This window comes from Neomonachus schauinslandi, chromosome 12 (assembly GCF_002201575.2).
Source record: "Neomonachus schauinslandi chromosome 12, ASM220157v2, whole genome shotgun sequence".
Lineage (NCBI taxonomy): Eukaryota > Metazoa > Chordata > Mammalia > Carnivora > Phocidae > Neomonachus > Neomonachus schauinslandi.
Genome location: NC_058414.1, coordinates 31089353 through 31108541, shown reverse-complemented (window position 1 = coordinate 31108541; position 19189 = coordinate 31089353). Strand labels below are relative to the sequence as shown.

Sequence of the window (19189 nt, the reverse complement as noted above, 5' to 3'; positions counted from 1 at the left end):
CCTATTTGACAACTATAGAGCATTCTACCCATTAACCTTAGAATATATGTTTTTAAGTGCACATGGACAGACTATATTCTGGGGGCACGTGGGTGGCTCAGTGGGTTAAGTGTCTGACTCTTGGTTTTGGCTTAGTTCATGATCTCCGGGTTGTGAGATCAAGCCCCGTGTTGAGCTCCACCCTCAGTGCAGAGTCTGCTTGAGATCCTCTCCCTTTCCCTCTCCCTCCCTGTCTGTTCCTCTCCCCTCTTCCTGCACAACATGTGTGTGCTCTCTCAAATAAATAAAATCTTAAAAAAAAGACAGACTGTATTCTGGACAATACAAATCTTGACAAACTTAAAAGAACTGAAATCACATGAAGTATGTGTTCTGACCATAACAGAATTAAAAAAGAAATGAGTAACAGCTCATTCATTGCTGGTGGAAATGCAAAACAGTACAGCCATTTTGGAAGACAGTTTGGCAGCTTCTTACCAAACTAAACATACTCTTACCATATAATGCAGCAATCATGCTCCTTGGTATTTATCCAAATGTGTTGAAAACTAATGTCCACACAAAAACCTACACATGGATGTTTATATACGTAAAATACGCATAATGTCAAAGCTTGGAAGCAGCCAAGATGTCTTTCAGAAGGTGGATAAGCTGTGGCAAATCCAGACAATGGAATCATTCAGCAATTAAAAAAAAAAAAAGCTATCAAGTCATGAAAAGACATGGAGAAATTTTAAATGCCTATCACTTACTGAAGAAGACAATCTGAAAAGGCTATGAATATTGTATGGCTCCAAATATATGACACGCTGGAAAACGCCAAACTATGAAAAAGGATCAGTAGTTTTTAAGAGTAAGTGAGGGAGGGAGGGATGAATAGATGTAGCATGGAACATTTTTATGGAAACTATTCTGTAGGATATTGTGATGGCAAATACATGTCACTATTCATTTGTGTAAACTTACACACTGTATAACACTAAGAGTGAACCCTAATGTAAACTATGGACTTTAGTGAGGATGACTTGTCAATAAAGATTCATCAGTTTATAACAAATGCACCACTGTGGTACAGGATGTTGACAGTGGAGGAGGCTGTGTGTATACTGAAAGGCAAGGGGTATATGGGAATATCTGTGCCTTCTACTCAATTTTGCTATGAACCTACAGGTGCTCTGAAACAGTGAGAGTGTGTGTGTGTGTGTGTGTGTGTGTGTAGACACACACACACACATATATATAAAGTTTTACATAAAATGTGTGGAATAGCAGTAAAGCAGAGCTCAAAAAAGAATTTACAGTAGAGCTGGTTCTTTGAAAAGATGAAACTGATAAAACTCTAGCCCAACTGATCAAAGAGAAAAAAAAGGAATAATGATCTCAGGAATGAAAGACATCATTCAGATTCCATTAAACATTTAAAGCTTAATAAGGGAATATTACAAATACTTTTACCATCAATTTGACAGTTTAAACAACAAGTACAAATTCCTTGAAAAACACAAACTACCGAAGTGCACTCAATAAGAAATAAATAACCTAAATTTCTTTTATCTAATAAAGAAACTGAATTCATAGTTGGGAATTTTCCAACAACAAAAAAAATTATGGGCCCAGATAACCTTCCTGGTAAATACTATCAAAACTTAAGAAATAAAAGCAACTTCACAAAAACTTGTCTAGAAAATATAAGTGGAAATACGTCCCAGCATCTCATGAGAGCAGCATTACCCTGACACTAAAACCAAAGATACCAAAAAGTAAGACTGGGGTGCCTGGGTGGCTCAGTCGTTAAGCGTCTGCCTTCGGATCAGGTCATGATCCCAGAGTAGTGGGATCAAGCTCATCAGGAAGCCTGCTTCTCCCTTTCCCACTCCCCTTGCTTGTGTTCCCTCTCTCGCTCTCTGTCAAAATAAATAAATAAGATCTTAAAAAAAGAAAAAAAAAAGTAAAAGACCAACATTCCTCATGTATACATACACAAAAAATCCTCAAAGTTTCAGGTAAAATAAGAAAAAAAACCTCCAAGCACTTTAAATAGTGAAACAAAATACATTCATTCAACTTTTTTTAAAGATAAATGCTAACAAGAGTATTTAAGAAAATATAATTACTGTTTTAAAATTTATGCCTTTAGAGTGCTTAAAACTATACATGTCCATTCAAGACTCAAGACCCACAAATGCATCTTTATTGAAGAGTTTTATGTTTTAGTACTTGACAAACCAGAAACTTTCCAAAAACATTTTCTTTTTACAGATATAAAATTTTCAAGTAGTAGAATCAAAATGACCAGTTATACATCCTGGATTACAGAGATAGTTGGTATTCTGACTTTTGGTTTTGAGAGAAAAGTAAGACCTGTTTCACGGCTATTTATCACACTTCTCATTGTTTTTGTTTCATGAGGGCAAATACTCCTAGTGCCTGGCACCTAATAGGACTGAGTATCTGTTGAATATTGATGGTTGCATGTGTAAATAAAATATCCCTGAATACCTTTTTTTTTTTTTAAAGATTTTATTTATTTTAGAGAGAGAGCACACAGTGTAGGGAGGAGCAGAAGGGGAGAGAGAGGGAGGGGGGAAAATCTCAAGCAGAATCTGGACATGGGGTTCAATCTCACAACCCTGAGATCATGACCTGAGCCGAAACCAAGAGTTGGACACCTAATCGACTGAGCCACCCAGCTGCCCCTCCCTGAATACTTTTTTTAAAAAGACTGATTAACGTTCCATGCTCATGGACTGGAAGAACAAATATTGTAAAGATGTCAATGCTACCTAGAGCAATCTACACATTCAATGCAATCCCCATCAAAATACCATCCACTTTTTTCAAAGAAATGGAACAAATAATCCTAAAACTTGTATGGAACCAGAAGAGACCCCGCATAGCCAGAGGAATGTTGAAAAAGAAAAGCAAAGCTGGCAGCATCACAATTCCGGACTTCCAGCTCTGTTACAAAGCTGTCATCATCAAGACAGTATGGTACTGACACAAAAACAGACACATAGATCAATGGAACAGAATAGAGAGCCCAGAAATGGACCCTCAACTCTATGGTCAACTCATCTTTGACAAAGCAGGAAAGAATGTCCAATGGAAAAAAGACAGTCTCTTCAACATATGGTCTTGGCAAAATTGGACAGCCACATGCAGAAGAATGAAACTGGACCATTTCCTTATACCACACACAAAAATAGACTCAAAATGGTTGAAAGACCTAAATGTGAGACAGGAGTCCATCAAAATCCTAAAGGAGAACACAGGCAGCAACCTCTTCGACCTCAGCCGCAGTAACTTCTTCCTAGAAACATCGCCAAAGGCAAGCAAAGCAAGGGCAAAAATGAACTACTGGGACTTCAAGATAAGCTTTTGCACAGCAAAAGAAACAGTCAACAAAACCAAAAGAAAACTGACAGAATGGGAGAAGATATTCGCAAATGACGTATCAGATAAAGGACTAGTATCCAAAATCTATAAAGAACTTCTTAAACTCAACACCCAAAGAACAAATGATCTAATCAAGAAATGGGCAGAAGACATGAACAGACATTTTTCCAAAGAAGACATCCAAATGGCCAACAGACACACGAAAAAGTGCTCAACATCGCTCGGCATCAGAGAAATCCAAATCAAAACCTCAATGAGATACCACCTCACACCAGTCAGAATGGATAAAATTAACAAGTCAGGAAACGACAGATGTTGGCGGGGATGCAGAGAAAGGGGAACCCTCCTACACTGTTGGTGGGAATGCAAGCTGGTGCAGCCACTCTGGAAGACAGTATGGAGGTTCCTCAAAACGTTGAAAATAGAGCTACCCTACAACCCAGCAATTGCACTACTGGGTATTTACCCCAAAGATACAAATGTAGTGATCCAGAGGGGCACATGCACCCCAATGTTTATAGCAGCAATGTCCACAATAGCCCAACTGTGGAAAGAGCCAAGATGTCCATCAACAGATGAATGGATAAAGATGTGGTATATATATAAAATGGAATATTATGCAGCCATCAAAAGGAATGAAATCTTGCCATTTCCAACAACGTGGATGGAACTAGAGAGTATTATGCTGAGCAAAGTAAGTCAATCAGAGAAAGACATCATATGACCTCATAGATATGAGGAATTCTTTCTTTTTTTTTTTTTAAATATTTTATTTATTTATTTGACAGAGAGAGACACAGCGAGAGAGGGAACACAAGCAGGGGGAGTGGGAGAGGGAGAAGCAGGATTCCCGCGGAGCAGGGAGCCCGATGCGGGGCTCGATCCCAGGACCCTGGGATCATGACCTGAGCAGAAGGCAGACGCTTAACGACTGAGCCACCCAGGCGCCCCAGATATGAGGAATTCTTAATCTCAGGAAACAAACTGAGGGCTGCTGGAGTGGTGGGGGGTGGGAGGGATGGGGTGGCTAGGTGATAGACATTGGGGAGGGTATGTGCTATGGTGAGCGCTGTGAATTGTGTAAGACTGTTGAATCACAGACCTGTACCTCTGAAACAAATAATACATTATATGTTAAAAAAAAAAAAAAAAAAAGGGAAGAAGATAGCAGGAAGGGAAAAATGAAGGGGGGGAAATCGGAGGGGGATACAAACCATGATGGACTATGGACTCCAAGAAACAAACTGAGGGTTCCAGAGGGGAGGGGGGTGGGGGGATGGGTTAGCCTGGTGATGGGTATTAAAGAGGGTATGTACTGCATGAAGCACTGGGTGTTATACACAAACAATGAATCATGGAACACTACATCAAAAACTAATGATGTAATGTATGGTGATTAACATAACATAATAAAAAAAAAGATTGATTTGAGAACAAGTGAGCAGGGGGAGGGGCAGAGGGAAAGGAGGAGAAAGAATCTCAAGCCGACTCCCTGCTGAGCACAGAGAATGACATGGGGCTCAATCCTATAACCCTGGGATCATCATGACCTGAGCCGAAATCAAGAGTCAGACACTCAACTGACTGAGCCACCCAGGTGCTCCCCTGAATACTTTTTAAACTATGAACTGTGACCTATTAGCAGATATAATATCAATTTAGAGTTGTGGCTAGTATTTTTTTAAAAATGGAAATAGAATACTATAGAAATAGTGGCATGAATCACATTAAGGATAAGCGATGTCTCACGAAAATTGTTTCAAATATATATTTATATACACTGTATACAGACAGAAATGACATACTGGTGTATTCTGAAACCATAATGTCCTTGTGAGTTTACATTTTCATAAATTTATTTCTATATACAGTCCAAAAAATCTGTAAAGTGCAATAAAGATAATTTATATATATTTAGCCTACTTCAATTAAGGAATATTCACCCAGTATTTTATAAAAATTTATAAATATGCTATCTACAGCAATTGAAAGAAGTATATTATACATATTAGAAGCTTTCATGCAATAAGCCAATTATGATTTCCTTCAGAATGAACTAAAGTAGCTGGTTAAAAGCAGCAACAACCAAAGAAGAAAAAATAAATAAAACTATGCCATCCTCCCAGGAACAACTTTTACCTCATGAGGAAATCCTAAAGTTAAATGATACACGATAATTTATTCAAATAATGGAAACATGAATACAGCACAAAGGTTTACCCTTAGGATATTCTGGAAGTAATACTTTCTACTTGGTAAGAAAAATTTATAGATTTAAAAAAAAAAATCAATCTTGATCACTTTCTTTAATTAGTTTAAAAGTTAAGGAAAATAACATACCACATCTCTTACAGAAGTGCCTGATTTCTTGAGTAAATATAGTTCTTTTTTCTTCTGTTCAATGTAGTATCTAATGTCTTCATTAAAAAAAAAAAGGCTTAAGATTAGCATTTTTACCTCTGGAGTTAAACACTGCTATTTTCTTCATACTAGATTTAGATGAAAGAATTACCATTATAGGTATCTCTTGCTATCAGAATTCTCCCTATGTAAAATCAGGAACCAAAGAGCACAAATTAATACTTTTAACAAATACTGTCAAAAAAACTGGTAACATCCTTACCATCAATATGAAGAATTTTTACTCCCCATGATAAGGCATTTGATAATATACTATTTGAAGAAATAAAATCCTGTAAAATAAAAAGAGGCTTAAGAATTTTTCTAGAAAATTATGAATTTAAATGAGCTAAATTTTAAAAAATATTTGAAGGTTAAAGTCACTGAGATAGGTATTCAAAACAGACTCTATATAGTTAAAATAGCAATCACTACATCAGTTTTTCTTTTTGGAATTTATAAATTAACCCTGTTTAATATATTCCCATATGCTTGACAATTAATGCAACTGTAGTCTTACAGTTAACAGTTTCAAGAAATTTCATTTAAAAAACAAAAATGCCAAAAACTTCATACATCTCCAGCAATATTTTAAAAGGCCACAAGATGGAGACGTTTCTTCATGAAAAGTAGATTCTGTTCTTTGTAAAATGAGATACATGCTGATATTTAGGCTTTTCCTATTAAAAATGAGAAAAGGAAGATTTCAGGAACATCTCCATTTCCACTTGAGTTCTTAATAGAATATATATAGTAAATTTTTAAATTTCATACTTACATGGTCCTTGATAGCTTTTTCAACTAATAATTTTCCTCTGCTCAAACACACCTATAAAAAAAATATGCTCAAACATTAAAAAGTTGTAACACAGTGCCTCATTGGAAAAAAACTTAAAAATATAAAATAGCTAAAATAAATTGATAAAATCTATAAATTTTAATATAAAATTTAAAATAGACAAAATTTATTTGTACAAGTCTTAATGACTATCAACACAATAAGGTATAGTAAAAGGTGATTTCCTTTGGGTCTTTGTAATAACATCTATTAAAAAGTTTGCTTCTTTTTTTGATAGAGCAACTAAATAATTAAATGATAACAAAGTTCAGTTCTATAGTAAATTGTCTATAATTAACAAGTTTAGATTCTAATTTTGTATTCAAATGAAAATTTGAAAATATGAGTAAATTGTATATACACATACATATGTATATTTTGGTATTTCCCATTTTAAATACAACACTGGAAAAGCAATTGAAATGCTGCGAGGAACAACTAATTTGGAACTAGTCACTAGTTCCTCCAAAAAAGCATTAAAGTGAAAAAATACATGAGCCTTCCTTGACTTTTCTTCTTGTATGTATTTCTATTTTTCTCTCTCCCCAATTTATCCTTCACTGTATCTTCTAACTTGTCAATGGAGTAACAGAGATGTGATACCAGTACCTAAAACAGGGGCTGGCAAACTTTTTCTGTAAAGGGCCAGATAGCACATGTTTTAGGTTCTACAGGCCATATAGTACCTGTCCTAACTATCCAGTACTTCCTTTACAGCAGGAAAGCAACCAGTTAATATGTAAATGAACAGGTCTGGCTGTGTTCCAATAAAACTTCATTTACGGACATTGATATCTGAATTTTAATTTGTCATAGAATAGTCTCAATTTTTGCCCAAGCATTTGAAGATGTACAAACTATGCTTAACCCAAAGGCTGTAAAAAAAACCAGGCAGGCTGGACTTGGCCCATGCCATAGTTTGCTTACTCCTGCTGTGAAACAAAGAAAAGGTTTCCATTTCTACTTTAAATAATGATTTGCTGCTACTTTTTAGTTGTAAATAACTCTTAAAAATAAAAGCCATCCCCAAAGGCAAAAAATATTTTTTTAGCAGAGTATGACCCCAAAGTATTAGGAGACAAATCACCTTTCTATAGGACAGTAACGTTATCGATTGGAAAGCCACCTATAATGTAAATATTGTTCTACCTAAGTGAACTCTGCTGCCAGTCTGCTCTTGAAAATCATGAGATCCTCAGGCTACAGCCTTTCTGAAGGTCTCAAAGCACATTTAAGAGACTTACTGAATCTGGAGATTTAAATGAACTTCCATCATGGCTGGGATGAGGTGAAGTGGTTTCTGCAGTATATGCAGATTCTGGACTTGGTACAGGAGAAATTCTTCCCAACGTTTGTGCAAATTTAGCTTCCTTTTTATTTGAAATAAGGTAACTGATATCTTTGCTGAGAAATTCTTCAACTCGCTAAAGGAAAACAAAGTATTTTCAAATAAGCCATATAAACCATAAACTGTTTCATATTTCAAGTACAATGTAAAATACCAATTTGATGCATTTCAATATTTTGAAAATTGGTGGTTTTTATACTGTGTTCTTCTGAATCTGAGTTCTGAGGAAGTACAATGGGCATTCCAATAACAACCAGCATATGTTAAATACTATTTTTAAGTACTTCATATATCCCAATTAATTTAACCCATATAACAACACCATGGTACTAATATTACTAATATCCACATTTTGTGGAAAAGAAAATTAAAGTGACTTGGTTGAGGTTACATGAGTAGTAAATAACAGAATATGAATACAGATATTCTGATTCAAGTCCATGCTCTAAATGCACTACTGTCCAGTAGAACTTAATGTAATGGTTAATGTTCTTTATCAGCATTGCCCAATATGGTAGCAACTCGCCACATGTGGCTGCTCAGCTCTTAAAATGTAACAAAGGTAACTAATATGACTGAGCAAGTGAATTTTAAGTTTTCTTCGATATAGTTAGTATTAATTAAATTTAAATAGCCACATGTACCTGATGGCTATTATACAGGGCAGGACAGTTCAAAATCAGTTAAGATCTTACCATAAGACTATAATAAGAAGAAGGGGACCCTTACCCTTAGAGTGTAAGACTAAAGATGATTTCCCTACTAAAATGTTTGAAAACCACTGCTTAAATCCTGAATTTATAAACCCAAGTACCGGATGTCAATGTTATCAAAGATCATTCCCATCCAAGGGCAGGAAAATTAAAGTAGAAAATAAATACTACTAATCATAACTATTTTCATAAATGAAATATTTGTATAATATTTTAAACAGCTATATTTAGTTTCTGTAGTATCTCACAACATAAAGGGGAATAATAAAAAGAAATGAAGCAAAGTATATAACAAATGAATTAATTCCATCTAAGCATTAAGCAGAATTTGCTGCTTATACCAGTGGCCCCCCTGGTTAAGTGTAAATCATTACTTCCCTTTTTTATGAGCAGCATTTTCATCAACCAGTAAATAAGATATCCACATTTATTTATTTCAGGGATTACCAACTTAAATGCTTACAAGGGCCAGCAGGGATATAAATGCACAATTTACACATCAAATGCTTTCTTCATTTTCATAAATATGTGGCCTTAGCATTGCCAGAGTTTCCAATTTTTCAAAAGGAACATACTCTCCTAAACATTTTTAAAAATTGTGATGAAATACATATTAAATCGATCATTTTAACCAGTTTTCAGTATGCAATTCAGTGACAGGAAGTACATTTACAATGTTGTGCAACCATCACCACTGTATATTTCTAGAACTTTTTCATCATCCTAAACTGAAACTATCCATTAAATGTAAATCCCCATCTCCTCTTTCCAGCCCCTTTTAATCCGTGTTCTACTTTGTTTCTATGAATTTAACTATTCTAGATAATTCATATAGGTGAATTATATATATTAAATACTGTATTTGTCCTTTTGTGTCTGAGTTATTTTGCTTAGCACAGTGTTTTCAAGGTTCATCCATGTTTTATCAAGGGTAAGAATTTCATTCCTTTTCAAGGTTGAATAATATTCCATTGTATGTATACCCATTTTGTTCATCCATTGATCTGTTGATGAAAATTTGGGTTGTTTCCATTTTTTGTCTATTGTGAATAATGCTGCTATGCACATGAGTATATGAATATCTCTTCAAGGCCCTGCTCTTAATTCTTTTGGGTATAACTTCTGTTTTCCATAGTAGCTGTACCATTTTACAATTCCACCAACCCAAAAGGGTTCCAAATTCCAAACATTCTTGCCAACACATATTTTCTTGATACTGACCATCCTAATAGATGTGACATGGTATCTCCTTCTGGACATTAATACCCTATCAGATATATGATCTGCAAATTTTTTTTTTTTTAAAGGTTTATTTGAGAGAGCGAGAATGAGAGAGAGAGTACATGAGAGGGGGGAGGGTTAGAGGGAGAAGCAGGCTCCTCGCCGAGCAGGGAGCCCGATGCGGGACTCGATCCCGGGACTCCAGGATCATGACCTGAGCTGAAGGTAGTCGCTTAACCAACTGAGCCACCCAGGTGCCCCTGCAAATATTTTTTCTTCCCATTTTGTGGGTTGTCTTTTTACCCTCTTGATATTACCCATTTATGCACAAAACCTTTTCATTTTTATGAAGTCTAATTTATCTATTTTTTCATTTGTTCTCTATGCCTTTGGTTTCATATCCAAGGAATCAACACCAAATCCAATGTCATGAAGCTTTTCTGTATACTTTCCTCTAAGAGTTTTAGCTCTTATGTTGAGAACTTGACCCATTTTTAATTAATTTTAGCATATGATGTGCAATAATGGTCTAACTTCATTCTTCAGCAGGTTTCCTCGCATCAGCTATTGTAAGGATTGTCCTTTCCCCACTGAATGGTCTTGGCACCCTTGCTGAAAATCAATCGACCATATATGCGATGGTTTACTTCTAGGGTCTCTTATTTTGTTGCAATAGTCTCTATGTCCTTATGCTAGTACCACACATTTCCTTTGGTTTTCCAGTTCCTATAGAAAGAGTTGTATTTCTTCAGTAGTAAATAAAACATCTTTCACAGTTTAGCCCTGATATAACATTGTTTCTTGCTATTTCTTCCCATCTAAATCCCAAGCTCAAGTCACATTATAGTGTCAGTAGTTGCTCAAATTATACTTAACTTTAAATATATTCTTCCCTCTATTTAGTTTGTCCATTCTATCTGGTATATTTCTACTAGACTTTCAAGACTTAGGTTAAGTTCCATCTCTGCTATGATTCCTAAAGGCAAAGTTAATCATTTTCTTCTCTATATTCTTTTTTAAGTAGGCTCCGTGCCCAGTGTGGAGCCCAACGTGGGGCTTGAACTCACAAACGTGAGATCAAGACCTGAGCTGGGATCAAGAGTCAGATGCTTAACCGACTGAGCCACCCAGGCACCCCGCTTCAATGTATTTTAATGGCAATATCTTCTGTTAAAGCACTGACCTATACAGTAAATGATTTAAGTGTCTGATGTTCCCATAGACTGAGAGCAGTAGACTACATCTTATGTATTTTTGCATCCCCCGTAGCTAAAACAGTGCTAGCATATTAAAGACGCCAGTGGAGTAATTTTTGAATGAATTTACACATGCACAAATCATAATCATCCTTCAAAGCTGACTTCAAATTGTGTCTGTACAACAGCTTCCAAGATTTCTTAATTGGAAGTAATTTCTCCCTCTTATTGATATTACATGTTGTGTTACAATTAATTGTATCCATGCAATCTCTACCTAGATCAGAGGCAGGATGGACATAAGATTCATTTTTGAAATCTACCAAAACAATACCACACCCCGGAAGTGCTAACTTAGTTTCACCATGGTCTTCAATTTATTAGCTATTGTTGAATTTAGGTCTTTTAAAGAGTAAACTTGAAACATTTTTGAGTCACTCAAGGTTACAATGGAACAAGTAACTCTGTCTTCAAGTTCATTTATGGCAAGGCATTTACCCTTACATCTCTATTCTTCTCCAACTGCCTTATTTTAGCCCAGAATTTTAAATATGGACCTAAATATGGTTTGTTCCATGTCCTTTTTAGATGGTTTTGTAACAGCTACATTCCTTGCCACTATTAAAAGATATTTCCCTATGTCAGACTTCACTGCTGTGTTTTCAGTGGTTGAATTTGTCAGAGGCGTACTCTCCAGGAAAATGGGGGTATGTTTTCATTAAGAGTAGAGAAAACAAATGCACAAAGTAGACAATTACAGAAAAAGACAACACTGGTTATAATCTGAAGATAAGTTACAAAATGGTAAAGGGCCTAAGTAATCCTAAAAATTAAGTAACAAGAATCATCCTTTCAAGGAATATCTATTCAACTAAGTATTCTTAAAGTTGAACCCTAAAACTCTTAAGTGTCTAGAGATCAAGATTCCTTTATAATTTATGTAACAGATCATCAGAAAGAAGTCTTTTTATTTTAGGGATAGAGATGGTAACGTCATAAGAACAGAAATCAGGACATCACTAAATTATTGGAAAAATAGTGTGGGGAGGGATCATAATTTTATTAAAAAAATTTTAAAAAGAGAAATTAAGAAGTACAGTTAACAAGTCAAATTCAGTTGAAAATCCACAGCTCAAAGAAAAAATGTGAAAACTTATGTTCTTAATAAGCTCTTCACTTCATTGGTCTACTTCAAACCATTTTATGATAAAAATTTGAAGTGTATAAAACCAAAAGGTCTCCCAACTATTATGAAATGCATAAGTTAATTCAAAACTTGTTTCTTGTAGTGCCTCAGGAACTGCTGTGGGAATGAGAGAAAAAGGGGGCAGGGCACGCATCCCTGTACTAACTAGAACTGCTATTTTACCTTAACAGTTTCCTTTTTACTGGCTTTATACATTAGACTTCTAAATGATTTTGCTTGAAGAGTTCTACTGCTAAAAATACAAATCTAAAAGCACTGATTTATTTTTTTTAAAGATTTTTATTTATTTGACAGAGAGAGAGAGCGCGCGAGCACAAGCAGGGGGAGCACAACCAGGCCCCCAGCTGAGCAGAGAGCCCGATTCGATTCGGGGTTTGATCCCAGGACCCTGGGATCATGACCTGAGCCGAAGGCATATGCTTAACCGACTGAGCCAACCAGGCACCCCTGAAATCACTGATTTAGATCATAAAAGGTTAATGGGTTATTCATCATATTTGAGAAAGCTGTGAAACTGTTTTGTAGCCATTAATTGCTAGAGGAACAAAACGGTGTAATAGTGTATTACTCTGGGAATTAAGAGGCTAATCCTACACTGGGCCAGTCATTTTACTTCTCTGGACCCTTAAGCACTTACTTTCTAAATGAATAAAAAAAAGGAGTCTTTATTCAAAGGTGGCTGGCCTATAAAACATGATTTTTAGGAATGGTCATCATGATATGATAGGATATACTGCTATGACAATGTGACAATGTTTTAAGAAAATGAGTAACAAGGGGCGCCTGGGTGGCTCAACCGGTTAAGCGTCTGCCTTTGGCTCAGGTCATGATCCCAGGGTCCTGAGTTCCAGCCCTGCATCTGCTTTTCCCTCCCCTCTGCCCCCCCCAACCCCTGTGCCCATGCTCTCTGTGTTGCGCTCTCTTTCAAATAAATAAATGAAGATCACACCAATAAACAACTCTAAGAAATTTGCTACATGTTCTTCTGCAAAATTCTATTCCAGGAATGGCAGATTATTCAAAGATTATTCAACAAATTCAAAGTGTAGCAAAAACCTTTTTTAAATAGGAAGAATTAGTAAAGAAATTAATAAATTCTTAACCTCACTTGCTTAAACCTACCCAATGTTAATCTTACTCGTAAGAAAATCTTAGAATTTTACTCAAATTTTCTAATTTCTTAATCATTTACTCAATGTATAAGTTAGGAAAGAGAGCTTTCAATATTCTTAACCCAAATTCTGTTCCCCAACGACATTCATTCTGTTGAGACTGTTACCACTCAGAGTAATTCAACTCTTTGTGGTTCAAAAAGGTTCTCCTTGTTCTGCAAATAACATTCTTACTGTTATGCTAGTCTAGACAAATTTATGTTCCCCAATAACCACTATCAAGGAGTTCCTGCTATCTGGAGGACATACAAACATTACAATGAGAAGGCAATCAGAGGTTCCACCAGGACAAAGGAGGGAGTCACATTTCTCATACTTTGTGAACTTTACACTTGACTAAAAATCACAGAAACCTGAAAGTCCTATTAGGCTACAAAAGGTTAAAACAAATAGTTTTTCATTAATGTTAAACAGCTGATAAAAGTTTTAAACTTGGTGCTTATATGGTTATGTTTCCCAATATGATAATCTAAAATGATTACATGTTAGAAAGTACTAGTTACAAATTTTTCCTTTTTTGTCAAAGTGTATATAGTTTTGACTTACCCCTCCCAGATCCTGAATGTCTTTTTGCAGTTTTTCAGATATGGTGACAGAAGGTAAGTCAATGTAAAATATTTTTCCCCAGAGCGGCTTATATTTGGATTTTTCTGGTTTGTTATCAGTTTTCATAGATTTTAAAGATCTGTTTTTTTCATTTTTGACTTGGATTCCACCTGTTGTTTAAAAAAAATGTAGAATTAGATAGTTTTATGCAGACAAAAAATTTCTGTTTTAAAAATATTTTTTATACAGGCATCATATCACAGAGGGGAAAAAAATCTTTATAATCCCACCAATTAAAAACTCAATAGCATTTTAATGTATTTCTTTGTAGTACCACTTCGGATAAAACCAAAATACCATACTTGTTTTAACAGATACTATATTGTAAAATAATTATTGTTCACAGCCAATAGTTGAATTTGCAGTAAATATTTATGTATTTGTTCATGTTTTTATGTATTACAGTGGAAACTAAAACCTTTTTGAAAGATTTTCCTCCTTACGATGTAAACTCCATGGGGTATTTACTCAGAAATATTTATGGAGCATCTGCCATTCTGCTGAACACTCAAAACGGGCTTAAAATGTTAAAGACTTACCTATACAAGAAACCTGTTACACATGATGACCTAGTCCTCAAAAGTTTCCAAGGTTTAGTTTCCTACAGTCTGTCTATGTATTAAGAAATAAATGGTCCATTTAAGAGCCAAATCACCATTCACTTCATTATTTCCTTTGAAAACAGATCTGAGATCGAAACAACTGCTTTAAAAATTAACTTTCATAACACAATCTGTTCATACGTTGAAAATTGCTATATATATACGACATATATATTCTAGACATATTAAAAAAGAAAAAACACTTGGAAGCTGTAATGTCTTACCAAAGTAGTCGAAAATGGAAATGTGCTTTCGTTTCTGTCTATAATGTTGAAAACAGCAATGATGTGTTTGAAATACAAATACTATCCCTTAACTTTATGAGTGAAGAAAAATAAATTTAAAAATAAGGCCAAAAACCCACCCACAATCACCCAATTTAATTATGAACCTAAAAGCCACGAGCACCTCTGCTTTCAAATTGAGGATAGAGCTGCAGCCTCAAAGGGCCTGAGCTGAGTCTCAGCATCTGTCCGAGGCCCGGCCAGGTCCCGGGTCCGCACATTGTTTTCTAGCTTTACAACCTCCGGCAATGTTGGGCCGCGGCTGGAGCGTGAACCGCGCGAGGGGCCCCGCTGCGATCCTCTCCCTTTCTGAGGCAAAGCCCTGGACGGAGCCTTCCTTCAGGCCACAGAGAGGGACGCACAAGCCAGAAAAGAAAAGGAGCAGGGACCTGGGGGGAGAACTAAAGAATCAATGGTGGAACCACGAGGGGAGGAAAGGATTAAAGGGACTGCAGCGGAGGAGGGGCTTCATACCCTGTAAATGTCCTTTGCTGTGGATCCTCATGGCTCCGGAGTTCATGGCAGCCGCCCGGCACCTACATGCTGGGTTCGGGAGAGTGTCGCGCCGGGCGGCCACGAAAACACAGCTCGTCGAGGCCGATTTATCAGCCGGTCGCCTCTTCCCCTTCCGCAGACTACCACACCCACGCAACAGAGATGCCGCGTCTACCGTCCGGGTTTCCGGGGCCGGATTCGACTCCAAGGCGCGGAGAAGGAAGAGGTAAAGCACAAACGAGTGGGCTGCGGCGGTTGAAGATTTGAAAACGCGTCACGCGGACGCGGCGCCCATACGCGCGCCCCGCCCTCTCTCACGCCGCGCGCCGCGCCCCTCCTCGCGCTCGCCCCCACGTGCCCGCCTCCTCGCGCCGCGCGCCCCGCCCCCACGGGCCGCGTCTCCGCCCCCTGCCCCTGCCCCACGTTGGTACTTTCCAGGTTTCAGGTCGCCGCTCTACGCCCGTGCCTTCCGGTCCCTCCGCTTCCCTGAAGAGTCCTTGTGACTCCTGTTGACCTAACGTAGTGAATGCAGTTAGCCCCGGAGGCTAGCCCGCCAACAGGGTCATTCCCGCCTCTTCGGGTCGCCGGGACCGCGTGCCCTCCAGCTGCCTCCTTCACCAGGTACGCTTCTTGCCCACGGGTCGGCTGTCCCGGAGGCTGAAGGCGCGGCGGCTGCGGCCCAACTAGGACTCAGCCTCCGGCCGGGCCGGCCTGCTTGGCCGCGAGAGCCCCCGCCCAGCACGCCCCGGGGCGAGGGTTTTCCTGCCGTCACCGCCGACCTGGCCGGCTTGGGACAGGCCGCAGAGGGACTTCCAGGGCGGGAGCGGCCTGGGAGGGGGGCGTCGGAGCGAGGGTCCGGCCAGGCGGCCCCTCCCAGCCTAGAGCGAGTTCAGGTCGCCTTGGGCCATTTCATACTTGGCTGTGTGCTGCTCCTTTGACCTCCGTTGTGCACAAACCTGTTTTCGTTTTATTGTGAAGTTTGTTTCAACAATCATAGAAAGAATGGAATTTGAAATCTCACGTCCTAGGGTTTGGGGTCTAGACCTACCACTTTGCAGCACGACTCTGATTAAATTACGTAATCCATTTGAGTCCCAGTTTTTTCACTTGTAAAGTGGGGGTAATAATGTGACTATAGTAAGGATTACATTAAAATATTTTGTAAAGTTAATTTTGTTCTGTAAGTGGGAAAAAAACGCTTCACAAAATTGTTTCGGGTTTGTTTCTGCTTATAGACTTGTGAAAGAGGAAGAGGATTAAATCTTGTGGGATTTTGCATTCATCAGCTTTTGGCCATAATAGTCGATCATTGTTTAATGGTTTATATATTTATTTATTTATTTAGAGAGGGAGGGAGACAGAATGTTAAGCAGGCTCCAGGCCCAGCGTAGAGTCCCACCCCTGGCTGAGCTCATGACCTGAGTCTAAATCAAGAGTCAGAAGCTTTACTGACTGAGCCACCCAGGTACCCCTAATGGTTGATTTTTGAACTAGTAGAGATCAGAGAAGTTAGTGCCAATATCACTGTTTCACGAATAAGTACATTAAAGCATAGACAAGGATGGATTGTAATAACCCTTAACCAAAATGGAGAATCCAAAGAGGTAGGTAGTTCAGGTTTGCGGAAAGGAGAGTTTAGTTGTGGATGACTTTAAGTTGAAGGACCAAGGGAGAGAAACATGGAACTATCCAGTTGGTAATATTTGTCTGTAACTCAGGAGCGATATGGGGGTGGGGTGAAGAGAGGAAAAAGATTGATTTGAGAGACATACAGACCCTCAGCCACGGGGTGATGCATAGGAGGGTATCAGATCTTGAGAGACAGGAGGAGGTGTCGTTTGAACAAAACATATTCAACGTTAGATGTTCTATCTGGGGAAGACAAGCTATTTTCAGAATGTAAGACTGATGAATCCCATACCTGTACCCCTGAAAGAAATAATACGTTATATGTTAATTTAAAAAATAAAAATTAAAAAAAATGTAAACTACAGAAAGAGCGTAAAACTTTTTGTTTATAAAAACTTTTAAGATTGAGAAACATGAATATAGAATGTAGTTAAAGTCATGGAAGGAAATGAAATTGCCCAGGAGAGCATCTGAAATAAGAGAAGCAGTGATGAGTAGACTTTGATGAAATAGTGAGAAAGATGGAGAAAAGGCCAGAGAGTTAGGAAGAGAACTGGGAACAAAACTTAATATCCAAAGTCACAGAATTACAAACATTCGGATCATGCAGTCTTCACTGTCTGGCTTTGGGTAGTTTTGAGTCTCAATTTTAATCAATGAAAGGGGGTAATTAATACTTCTCAGATGTGAGGATGAAATGAAACATTTTTGAAAGCTTAATGAGTACAGAGTGAGAGCTCAGTGAGTATCCTTCTGGTGGCCTCTACACCAGCTCCTCCATCTTCAAGAGTTCAAAAAGGCCAATATTTGAAAAATAGGCCTTTGATTCTGGTGTTTAAGATGTCACTGTTTTCCAGGGCACCTGGGTGGCTCAGTGGGGAGGCGTCTTCCTTTGGCTGGGTCATGATCTCAGGGTCCTTGGACCGGGCCCCACGTTGGGCTCACTGCTCAGTTGGGACTATGCTTCCCCTCTCCCTCTGCCCACCCACCCCCCTTCGTGTGTGCTGTCTGTCTCTCTCTTTTCCTCTCCCTCTAGCTCTCTCTTTCTTTCAAATTAATAAATCTTGAAAAAAAAAAAGATATCATTGGTTTCCTTAGTGAGAATTTCAGTAGATGACTAAGGTATAAGTACTAGATAAGAACAAGGGACTCGAAGTGGAGACAAGTTGAGTGTACTCTTGAAAAAATTTGTCAATGTAGCAAATTAATAGTGATAGGAAGGGAAGGTAGGGTCTTTGGAAGGTTTAGGGGATATGGGAAAGATTTAAACATATCTCTGTTGAACATAAAAAATGAAAGCTCCTTTTATGTTCCAGTGAAAGCTGAGTTACCTCTCGTACTTACTATAATGAGGAAGCAGTAACACAGATGTACCCTATGCTTTTAGACACACATTGACTGCATTATAGGTGATAATGCCAATCTGTGAGTAAGCAGAAAGTCTTTTACTGGTCACTGTTAATAATTTTCTAATCTGTAACTCAAGGTTAATTTTAAAAAATATTATTGGAATTCAGATCTTTTAGTAGCTATAGGAAAGACTTGGTCATGTATCTATGACCTGTACTCATAGAAACCCCCTTACCTATCATGTCAATAATCAGGACTATTGGTAAGATAATAAAATTTATGTTAAAGTATATCTTAAAGTATGCTTTAGGTGAAGGATATACATTCAAGAAGAACTGAATGGGGGAAGGGACAAGGTTATTTTTGGTAAGAAGTTTGTTTCTGGGCACTTGGGCGGCTCAGTCGGTTAAGCATCTGCCTTCGGCTCAGGTCATGATCCCGGGGTCCTGGGATCGAGTCCCGCATTAGGCTCCCTGCTCCTTGGGGAGCCTGCTTCTACCTCTGCCTCTCTCTCTCTCTTTGTCTCTCATGAATAAATAAATAAAGTCTTAAAAAAAAAATCAAGAGTTGTATTAAGCAAAGTTAGAGAACATTGAGCAGAATCATGGTCTAAGTAAATGAACATTTGGCTGTAAATCAGGAGAAATGAATTTCATTCAGTACGGGCTCTTTTCCTAAGAAGTTTTATTACCTTGGACAATTTCACCTCTTATAGTTAAATGAAGACAGTAT

General features: G+C 37.8%; 1 protein-coding gene across 4 annotated transcripts in view; it reads right to left on the bottom strand.

The window, feature by feature from the left end:
- The window catches only part of DBF4 (DBF4 zinc finger), a 30949-nt gene extending 15183 nt beyond the window's left edge, over positions 1–15766 (bottom strand). For 2 of the 4 annotated variants that reach the window (XM_021689619.1, XM_044919968.1), the window contains exons 1-6: positions 15458–15766; positions 14038–14207; positions 7879–8058; positions 6575–6625; positions 6020–6089; positions 5737–5813 (exon numbers count right to left, since the gene is read on the bottom strand). In XM_021689619.1, coding sequence (XP_021545294.1) covers positions 5737–5813; positions 6020–6089; positions 6575–6625; positions 7879–8058; positions 14038–14207; positions 15458–15503 — 594 coding nt within the window. In that variant the 5' untranslated portion in view covers positions 15504–15766. Of the gene's footprint in view, positions 1–5736; positions 5814–5908; positions 5922–6019; positions 6090–6574; positions 6626–7878; positions 8059–14037; positions 14208–15457 lie in introns of those variants that run through there. The other 2 variants (XM_044919971.1, XM_044919969.1) reach the window with 2 other exon arrangements.
- Between the last annotated feature and the right edge of the window lie 3423 nt (positions 15767–19189).